Raw genomic sequence first — 10,972 nt, forward strand, 5'->3', positions numbered from 1 at the left:
AGCATAACTCTTGGACACTGTCTTTTACCATCAATCCAGCTCATTATTGCAAATCCTTGATCAAGAATAATCATTGCCGAGCATTGACTGGCTAGATTCAGCCACTTATGGTAAATCCTCAAAAATGCCTTCCAGAAATGACTTTTCCTCTGTGATTCCCAAAACATAGACATGCGGTATGTTCTATTATATTGTAAGTTCTACTCAATCTTGTACAATATATTACGGTAATTTGGCATCTCATAAAGGAATTCTCAAGGAGAGAATATCTCTGGTATGACACAATTACCCATAATATAGCCAAATATTGCCTTAAATGCAATAAGAATGAGGCAGCAAATATTGTGTAATAACATTGCATTTCTTTGATATCTTCAAAATTTTATCCTCTTCCCTCCATTTTTTAATTCATATTTTTTAAATTCTTATTCTTATGAACTATGTAGATTATATATACTCTCTCTCTCTCTCTCTCTCTCTCTCTCTCACACACACACACACACACACACACACACACACACACACACACACACAAAGACCATCCTTCTGCTGGTCAGGAACTGCAATGAAGTTTAGCACTTGTATGACAAATGTGACTAAAACAGATACCTGTTAAATGTAAAATAATGCCTAAATCTCCATTTGATTTTTGTTTTAATTTCCTGTGGTGAAAAATTGACTTTCAGGCAAGGGTTTCACACACAGATACAGAATTTTAAAAAGCGATGTCTCTTTATGTTATTCTAGGCAAATGAACTACTGCAAAGGTCCAGACAAGTTCAGAACAAGTCAGAAAAAGAGAAAATGTTAAGAGAGTCATTGAAAGAATACCAAAAAATTAGCACTCAGGTGGATCTTGCCAACGTCTGTGTACAGTACAGGCAAGGTAAGATGCAGTTATTTGTTCAAAAGCTTTCACATCAACATCTTTTCATTTCAGCTATTGCAAGATTAATAAAATGAGTCAGTACAGAAACAGATTTACTCAGCTAACAAGAACAGAGAAACAGTAGCTGAATTATTTAAAGTTATGAGGCATTTTGCATAATATCATTTTCCCCCTCTCTTTTTAATTTTAAGTGCGTTTCTATGAGGGTGTGGTAGAACTTTCTCTGACGGCTGCAGAGAAAAAGGATCCCCAGGGTCTTGGACTTCATTATTACAAAAACCATGAACCAGAAGAGGATGTTACTGGCTGGCAGGCTTTCCAGGAGAGGTGAGTATTTTGGAAAATAGAAGGGATTTTTTTCCCAACAAAATACTTTCAGCAAACTATTATTTCTATCAGCAGCAGGGAGATATCACTCCCAAGGATATGTTGTCATCATAAACATGTTATGTTCAACTTAAAAGACCACAATTGGGACCAGAATTTCCCCTGCTCTGCAGGGCAGCTGTAAACTGAGTCACGCCCATTTTTACCTTTTTTTTTAACATGGTTGTTAAGCAAATCATTGCAGTGTTAAGTGAATCATGAAATCATTAAGCAAATCCAGCTTCTCCCCTATTAACTTTGTCAGAAGCTGTTTGGGAAAGTTGCACATGGCAATTACATGACCCCAGGATGCTGCAACCATAGAATAGAATAGAATAAAAACTATATGACACAGAGAAACATCACAGTCTAGTTCGAATGTATACATATATGTCGTGGGGGGGGGGAAGAACCCTGCGAATTTACAAGACAGATGGCATAAGAAACAAAGCTGTTACAGAATCTAGTAGTTCTGCTATAAATACTTCAAAACCTCCTTCCAGAGGAGAGCAACAGAACAGACCGTGAAGTTGGTGTGTGGGATCTCTACTAATGCTTTGAGCTCTTAAGCACATAGTGCTTATGAGCACTATCCTGAATAACAGGAAGTGAAATTCCTATAATCTCAGTTGTCCTTACCACTTGCTGTATGGACCTTCTATCTGAGGCACTGCTACCACCAAACCAAACAATTACGCGGTTTGTTAAAATGCTCTCAATTGTGCCTCTATAAAAAGTGGCCAGGACAAAACAAGAAAGATGTGCTTTCCTCATCCGATGCAGGAAATGCAAATGCTGGTTTGCACCCTTGATTAAATCAAAAATACATGCTGGTTGCCAAATGTCCAAATTTGATCTCATGATTGTAGGGACGCTGTTAGTGCGAGGACTATTCACAAGTCACTTTTTTCACTGCTGTTGTAACTTTGAATGGTTGCTAAAGAAAAGGTTGCAAGTTGAGGACTGCCTCTATTTCTTAACTGAATTTGACTTTTTTAAAATTTGTACTGTGGAAAATTGTACTTTTCATAAACATTCCAGTTTATTAATCTTATGCTCAAGTAACATGTCACCAGGAATATGCGTGATTTTAAAATGGTAAAAACTTGAAGACATTGATGTATATTGTTTTCCTCCTGAGTATGTTACTCCACTTGGCATCGTTTTACAGGTTAAATTGTTATAAATGCATCACAGACACCCTTCAGGAGCTGGTTAATCAAAGCAAAGCTGCCCCTCAGTCTCCCAGTGTGCCCAAGAAACCTGGTCCTCCTGTTTTGTCCTCCGATCCCAACATGCTGAGCAATGAAGAAGCAGGACATCACGTAAGCACTACTCAAGTCATATACTGAGCTGTTCCTTAGGGATGGATGGTGTTTCTTGGGTCATTTTTTAAATCTATCTATTTTCCTTACAAAACACTTATTAAGGCATAATAGCTTCTTGCATAGAAGATTACTGCATAGAAGATTACTGGACTACTGCAACGCTCTCTACATGGGGCTGCCCTTGAGGACCACCCGGAAGCTCCAACTGGTACAGAATGCAGCCGCGAGAGTGGTGTTGGGAGTTTCCCGATACTCCCACGTTACACCTCTGCTCCGTGAGCTGCATTGGTTGCCAGTTGTCTTCCGGGTGAGATTCAAGGTACTGGTAACGGTTTAAAGCACTCCATGGCATGGGGCCGGAGTACCTCAGGGAACATCTGCTGCCGGCATCAAGCTCCCTGCGCCCTGTGCGTTCCCACAGAGAGGGCCTCCTCAGGGTGCCACCGATCAGAGAATGTCGATTGGTGGCCCCCAGGGGGAGATCCTTCTCTGTGGGCGCTCCGGAGCTGTGGAATCAGCTACCGGTAGAGCTCCGGATGGCGCCCGACCTTCGCTCCTTTCGTCGCGATCTCAAGACATTTTTGTTTGTACAAGCTGGCCTAGCCTGATGGGGATCGGTGGGGTTGTTTTATCTTTGGTCTTTTAGTTGTACCTCTATTGTTTTTAATTAGGGCAATTGTTTAATCTCCTTTTAATGTTTGTATTTGCTATTTTATTCTGCCCTGTGAACCGCCCTGAGTCCTCAGGGAGAAGGGCGGTATATAAATGTTATTAAATTAAATTAAATTAAAATTTTCAGAGATTATGTATAGAAATATTCAATATTTAGTACTTTAATAAATACTGAAGTATTAAGTGTTTAATACTTTAATAAATACTAAAGTATTCAGTATTTAATACCTATTAAGGATTTTTTAAAAAATTTTTCTAGAAGTGAAGGCATTCTTTACATTCTTGCAACTGAGAATAACATTTTAAATGTTTCTGTATTCCTGATTCTAGTTTGAACAAATGCTTAAGCTCGCCCAACGTTCCACAGATGAACTTTTTAGTATTGCCCTTTATGGCTGGTTGATTCAAGCGGATTTATCAGATAAGTTGCTGCAGGTAAGATCACAGACCGGCTTGATAAATTTACATATAGTTTCTGTCTAGTTTCATAAACATACAGCAATGGCAAATAGGTGAGATTCCTCCCTCCATTTCTCTAGGTAAACTCCCCCTTCCTGGAACCATATCTGGCACGCATGGCCAAAATTGATCAAAACAAAGTTCGCTATATGGATTTGCTATGGAGGTTTTTTGAGAAAAATAGAAGTTTTAGTAATGCAGCCCGAGTGCTTGCAAAATTGGCAGACATGCATAGGTAATATATCTTTTTGTCTATCAAGACTTCAGTTATGTTTGCATCATCATTATTATATGAATATTAATTACATGCCTTGTTATTTAATAGCACTGAGATTTCGCTTCAGCAGCGCCTTGAATATATTGCACGGGCTATCTTGAGTGCTAAGAGCTCGACAGCAATATTGCCAATAGCTGCAGATGGGGAGTTTTTACATGAATTGGAAGAGAAAATGGAAGTAAGTAAAAACTGGTTTGTATGGGTGCCAGTATTTTTAATCAACACCTTTCATCTGTGATTACTTTCATTTATTAAAAGTAATAATTAAAAATGATAGAATTTTATTTGTTTATTGTGCTTTTGTATTGCCTTCTATATGATAATCAAAATAATGCAGAACAGTAAAATTACTGTAACAGTAATTTTAACAGTAAAATGTTAAAATAGTATAAAAGTGTTTTTAATGAGCAAAAAGTGAGTGATTCAAATAGAGAAGAACTATATTATAAGCATAGTAATTATAAAAGTTTATTCTTAAACTTTTCATTTAAATATTCTTGTATTTTTAATCAGGTTGCCAGGATACAGTTTCAAATACAAGAAGCCTTACACCATCAGTGTTCACATTATTCTTCAGTGCAAGATGCAATTTCCCAGTTGGATTCTGAGTTGATGGAAATTAGCAAGGTGGTCTTAATATCTGAACTCACCATTCTAGGTTCCAATTCTAAATAACTTGTTTGTTGGAATATATATTTGTATCTTAAAGCATTTATTTTTCCTATTCATACTTTGAAAACTGCAGCTGGCTTACTGTGTTTGTCTTACTGGCTATTTCAGGTGAAGATACGATATTTAGTATTTTCATTACTTAATTAGTGTAAAATAATGTTTTTCATTTCTTACAAGTAACCAAATTGTTGTTATTTTGCCTTTTTAATCTTTAGCTCTATGGGGAATTTGCAGATCCATTCAAGCTCTCAGAGTGTAAATTGGCCATTATACATTGTGCTGGACATTCAGATCCTATCTTAGTACAAACTCTTTGGCAAGAAATAATTGAAAAAGGTAGGTCTTTTGTCAGTACAATAAGTCTTTGTCAGATCATTTTTCATCTCTTGATTTGTCATTTATATTTCCTCTTTAACAATTGTTTCTGTCTTTTTTTTAAATCCCATTTATATCCCGCCCTTCTTTGAAGACTCAGGGCGGCTTACAATCTAAGAAGCACAAATCAATGTGCTTAGCAATAGCCTTCATTCTATGTATATGCCTGCTTATTAGGGCTTTCGCCCCCCCCCAGCGGCATTTTTACAAAGTCAGCTTATTGCCCCCAACAATCTGGGTCCTCATTTTACCTACCTCGGAAGGATGGAAGGCTGAGTCAACCTTGAGCCTGGTGGGACTCGAACCTGCACTAATTGCAGGCAGCAGTTTCTTCATTTTCCAATATTCCTACCTCTGTTGAGATTTTCTCTTCCAGTGCTGTTAATAATTGCCATCTCTCAATTTCAAAGGTCCTTTGAAATATCTTGATGTCATATCCTTATCTGTCATCCTGCAAATTTCATTGTTCTTTTCACTGCCTGGAGCTTTAGTCCCCTCTAGTGCTCATTCATAAAATCTCAAGTGTATTTTCAACTTTCCACCAATATTGCATTTCTTCATAGAATAAACAGTTCACACATTCATGTGAAAATGTTATTTTATTTCCTCAAATTTTCAGGGTGCTTAGCAAAAGTTCTAATCAGTAAAGGAGAATATTTGTAGCTCATGGTTGAAATGAAAGCCCTTGGTGCTCTCTGAGTTTGGTTCTTTTCTTGCAGACATTTCATTATGCAAATTGATGATGTTACCTAGTTTGGATAATGAAAACATCTGCAAGGAAACAACGAAGCTCAGAGAGCACCACAAACCCTTCAAAAGTTCTAATATTCCAATTAATTTGGATCCTTAATCCATTTAAACATTTTTAGGTTGAATTCTTAGATTTTTGCCATTTATTTCATGTTCTTAACATTTTTTAAACTGAAATTATTTTTTATTTCAAAATGAAGTTTTACTCACTAGGCAGATTTTTAGACTTGTTTTAACAGACCTCTTTTAACTCTAAAATAATTATAAATATAAGTGATTAGAAAGTAAATTTAGATAATTTAATATTCTTAAAGCTTCACCATAGGGAATCATGTCCCAGTTTCAACCAATTGGAGCACAAATGGGCTATCTCTCCTTGTTCGGAGAAGCTCCATTAAACAGAGTTTGCCATCAGTCATTGCCATGGCATTATACTATTCATTGGGAAACATCTAATTTGCCATTTTCCTCAGCTGGACATCCATTTATTGTATCTAATTGTATGGAGCTGAAGATTGAAAGAATATGAATATATAATAGATTTTCCTTTTTTCTTTCAGCACTGAGTGACAGTCTTGCAATGAGTGCTCCTGATAGGATGCAGGCTCTTAGTCTGAAGATGGTAATGCTTGGCAAAGTTTATGCTGGAACACCACGCTATTTCCCTTTAGGTATATAAGTCAATTTTAGATATTGAATAATATAGACTTGTCAAGAAGGAAGTTGAAAGAAAATTTGAAAAAGTCCTACTGCTTGTTTTTCTTGAATCTGTGTCAAATACTTATTTCAAAATCTTCAAATGGTAGAATCCAGAAATACTGTTTGTAGGCTTCAGCCGTTTGCTGCTCATTTAAAGCCAATAGAGGCAGAGCAGAAGTAGGAAAAGAAAACGATGGAAACCATCTAATTCTGAAATTGTATCCAAGCAAATATTTTAAAGGCTCACATTTTACCTGTTGCCTTATTAGTTGCTATTACCTTGATAAATAGCAAAATTGGGGAGGGGGGAATTAAAAAGTGGTAAATTATGGCCAACTTACTAAATATGTTTCAACACATCATGAGACCAATGAATGAATGATATTGAGGGTATGCAAGATACCCTCTTGGATTCAGGGTAATCTTATACTGGTAATATGCAGGTTAATGAGGCCCTTTATAAGACCACTTCTTTATGTTAATATTAGTCAAGACAGTAGTAACTAAGAGCATCCTGTGGATGAATTCTCAAGACTAGGTTTGCCCCTTTTAATATAATGTGCTCAGATATGTCTATTTCTTACTGTGTCCAAGATGTCTTGGTCTCCCTGATATTGAAAAAGCTATGTTGAAGAACCTCAGCTTCTTTCCATCCTGTCATGGGCAGAAAATGTCTTTGTTCTTTCTCAAGAGACTGGTCAGATGGAGTCAAGAATGTTCTCTGGTTCCATAGATAAAATGAAAAAAGAAATAACATTGTTGCCATAACTTTGTGCAAGAATTTGATGTTATTGCATTATATTTTTTCCTCAGATTTCTTAGTTCAATATCTAGAACAGCAAGTTTGTTCTTTGAACTGGGATGTGGGATTTGTAACGTATACCATGCAAGAAATTGGTGTCCCGCTACCACGGCTTCTTGAAGTATATGATCAGCTTTTTAAAGCACGGGTATGAGAGTTCAAAATCTAGTTTTCAGTTTGTTTTATGATCTGTATTATAACTGCATGGGATGGGAATACTTCTGTTTAGATGCAGAACTAGGAGATGAACAGTTAGGAAGGCTTTTGGTTATTATAGTTACAGATCATTAAGTTTCCAAACTACGAATGTATTTTCCGTCACTTTTAAAGTTAGAAATGTCTATAAAGAAGAAAGCTATGCTATATCTTTCCTAGTTCTGTGAAAATGAGGCCTTTAGGCTAAAAAGGATTTGCCTGGTTTTCTTAGCTCTGGAAAAAAATTAGATTGAATTTTTGGAATGGAGAAATTTTAAAGGACCACTGGGCAGAGTGGGGTTTAACACACTTTAAACAGTGCTAGTGCAGGCAAGAGCACCGTTTACCCACTGCTATCAAAAACAGGATCATTGGCAGGGGAGGGAGATTATTAGAACAACTGGCTTCTTGCTAAAAAAAATAGCAATGAAAATAAAATTCATGTTCAGTTCAGCTCCTAGTGATTAAACAAGTATGTCAAATGTTTTTGTAGTATGTTTTAATAGTGAGTTTTATAGATGAGCATCTATGTAAGTTGACAAACAAACAAAATATCTGTAGATTTCCGAGCAGCAATGGCTGCTGGCCTTTGTCTACTAGCTTGGTAGCAATGGAGAATCAGCCATCTCTAAACTGCCAACTGGTCAGTGAACACACGTACAAGCCAATGAGTCTTTCTTTTTACATACACACATGTATGAGTTTGTATGTGCATATATTTCCATATTTTTCTCTTTATAGGATCCCTATTGGAGCAAAATGAAGAAACCATTACATCTTTTGGAATGTATACATGTACTGCTGTCAGGCTATGTGCAAGATCCTAACAAAGTAGCTACTTTTGAAAGGTATTTTAAAGTTTATATATACTGGAAGTGAGGTGAAATTGTAATAATTCAGCACGTGCTGAATGATGGTGTTGACAAAATGTACAGTTTTGCTTAAATATCGTATCAAAATTAAATTTAAAAAACCAGTCAAGTTTTTTTAACAATATCATGTTGAGTATTTTCAGGCCTATAATGACTTTTATTAACATATTTTAACCCATTTTTTATTCTTAAAACATGTAGCAGGATGGCAGAAAATAAGTCTTTCACATTCCTATTCTAGAAAATTGTTTCTTTTTTTAACCAACTTAATTTCCATACCTGAAAAACCTAAGTAGTCAGCCCATGAGTAGAGTGAGCTGGCAAAAAAAGGACAAATATCTATACAGGTAGACTCCAATTGGGGCCAGAATGTCTGTTGCTAACCTTTTTTGCCATGGTTAAGTGAATCGGTGCAGTCGTTAAATGAATCACGAGGTCATTAAACAAATCCAGTTTCCTCCATTGAATTTCTTGTTGGAAGCTGGCTGGGAAGGTTGCAAATGGCAATCACGACCCTGGGATACTGCAAACATCGTAAATACATAACAATGGCAAGTGCCTGTATTTTGATCACGTGACTGGGATGCTGCAATAGTTGTAAGTTTAAGGGCTGTGATGCTCTGATGAGTGATGGATCGTTAGAGATTATTGTACTTGCAATTATTTGTGCCAACTAGCAATTATTTTCAGACAAGTCTTCTTAGAGGTGGTCCCTGCATTATAGAATTTCCCCACCTGAAATTTGTGATTGTAAATTTGGTGCCCCTTGAACGCCTCCCTCTTCATCCAGGCTTCCCAGAATGAATATTGGGTTAATAGATCTATTTATTTTTATTTTCCTTCCATCCACCAACTTTTTAATGAATATAAGTTTCAAGATTTTTCAAGTCACTGTATAGCAATTGTACGGAAAGGAGTATAATAACAAGATCAATCTGTTTTCTTTCTCTAGACGGCGATTCACAAATATCTGTTTAGATGCTGTTAGCTGTTACCTTGTTGAGCTGCAGTCTATAAGTCCGACCTTAGCTGTACAGACCATTACCGGAAGCTTTAAATCTCTGCAGGCAAAATTAGAGCGGCTTCACTAAATCCAGTGATGCATGTCTGCTTGTCCAGGTGAACTGGCTGTTAAATGTACTGGAACCTGAAAAGGCAAATGCTGATAAGGCTGAAGAGAATCAACTTCCTACTGATTAATTTTCTAGTGTATCTTCTTAATGAATGTCACATGGAACAGAATGTATAAATAACTTTGTTTTGTTCTTTTTTTATTACTGCCACATTTTTCTAACAGTGAAACTGTTTTATATGCTTTGGATCAAGATGCATTGTATGATTGTGTTCTGGCAATTAAACTTATTTGTAAAATGAGTTTTTGTAAATCTGTACAATACGCTTGAGCATAAGACTTCACTATTTTGTAGAGCCCCAGCTGGTTGCTTAGGTGACGGGCCTGATTAACTGCACTTTGTTTTTAAATTCATCATGCACCAGACAGAAATTCTGTTTCTACAATGTGTACTATCTCTCTTACTTTTAAAAGGAATTAACTATATGCCTGTACTATGAGAAATTTTGATAGTGGTTATGTGAGCAGGAATTAATATTGGGGAACAAATAACATTCATAACTTTTAATCAAACTATATTCTTTATCACTGTACTTTATTTTTATATGCCACCCATCTCACTGTCCAAAGTGTTTTGGGGCAGCTTACAATAAAGCCAAATATAAAGACATTAAAATTAACAAGAATCAGATAAAAAAAACTTACAAAGACCAAAATCGTAGGGAGGTGGAATCTTCTCTATTACTCCTCCAGCCACCTCCACTATGGAGCGCCCTCATTAGGGCCAAAGCCAACCAGCAGAGCCAGCTTTTAGGCCCTTCTGGAAGGCCAGAAGGGTGGGATCAGATCTCACCTCCAGAGGTCACAGCAGAAAAGGTTCAATCAGAATAAAGCTGGAAGGGTGCTTGGAGGTCTTCTAATCCAACTCCCATCTCAAGTAAGACCCTATACCATTTCAAATAGGTGGTTGTCCAGTCTTTTCTTAAAAATCTCCAGTGATGAAGCACCCACAACTTCTGAAGGCAAGCTGTTCCACTGGTTAACTGGACTTCCCCTAGATCCCTCCAGCCAAAATTCCTTTCCCAAGGAGTTTACAGCATGCTTCTTTTGCCAAAACGAATGGGGTGGGACAATCCCATTGGGGCAAGATGGTTCCTCAGTTAACCTGGTCCCATGCCCTGAAAGGTTTTAAAGAGGGTAACCAATGCCTTGACTTGGGCCCACAAACAAACCAACAACTATATTCTGACATTCAAAAAACAGAATTTTTTTATAAGCAGCACAGAACTTTAGAAAGGATATTGAGCAATAGGACATAAGTAACATTACTACTTAATTTTAAAAGAGGTTTTTAGTTCCTTAATATCCCATTTAGTATCAAAATAATGTTGGTATTTTACTAAGATATTAGTGTAGGCACTTTCAGTGTTGATCGTCCATTGGGTTGGAGTACAGTTCCTGTGCTGGCTGCTAAGTTATTAGTGTAGGCTGTCTTAATGCAATAATAAAAATAAATGGGCACTAAGTGTGCATTCTTATATCGG

At 36.8% G+C, this 10,972-nt stretch overlaps 1 protein-coding gene across 3 annotated transcripts in view; it reads left to right on the plus strand.

The window, feature by feature from the left end:
- Positions 1 to 9,730, plus strand: part of NUP155 (nucleoporin 155) — a 33,411-nt gene extending 23,681 nt beyond the window's left edge. The window contains exons 24-35 of one of the 3 annotated variants that reach the window (XM_083352594.1): positions 748 to 886; positions 1,081 to 1,216; positions 2,427 to 2,580; positions 3,586 to 3,690; positions 3,795 to 3,949; positions 4,040 to 4,169; positions 4,505 to 4,618; positions 4,879 to 4,999; positions 6,349 to 6,459; positions 7,301 to 7,437; positions 8,226 to 8,332; positions 9,309 to 9,730. In XM_083352594.1, coding sequence (XP_083208720.1) covers positions 748 to 886; positions 1,081 to 1,216; positions 2,427 to 2,580; positions 3,586 to 3,690; positions 3,795 to 3,949; positions 4,040 to 4,169; positions 4,505 to 4,618; positions 4,879 to 4,999; positions 6,349 to 6,459; positions 7,301 to 7,437; positions 8,226 to 8,332; positions 9,309 to 9,447 — 1,548 coding nt within the window. In that variant the 3' untranslated portion in view covers positions 9,448 to 9,730. Of the gene's footprint in view, positions 1 to 747; positions 887 to 1,080; positions 1,217 to 2,426; positions 2,581 to 3,585; positions 3,691 to 3,794; positions 3,950 to 4,039; positions 4,170 to 4,504; positions 4,650 to 4,736; positions 4,772 to 4,878; positions 5,000 to 6,348; positions 6,460 to 7,300; positions 7,438 to 8,225; positions 8,333 to 9,308 lie in introns of those variants that run through there. The other 2 variants (XR_014491202.1, XR_014491201.1) reach the window with 2 other exon arrangements.
- Positions 9,731 to 10,972: the final 1,242 nt, after the last annotated feature.

The sequence above is a fragment of the Vipera ursinii genome (genome assembly GCF_947247035.1).
Source record: "Vipera ursinii genome assembly, chromosome: 2".
Lineage (NCBI taxonomy): Eukaryota > Metazoa > Chordata > Lepidosauria > Squamata > Viperidae > Vipera > Vipera ursinii.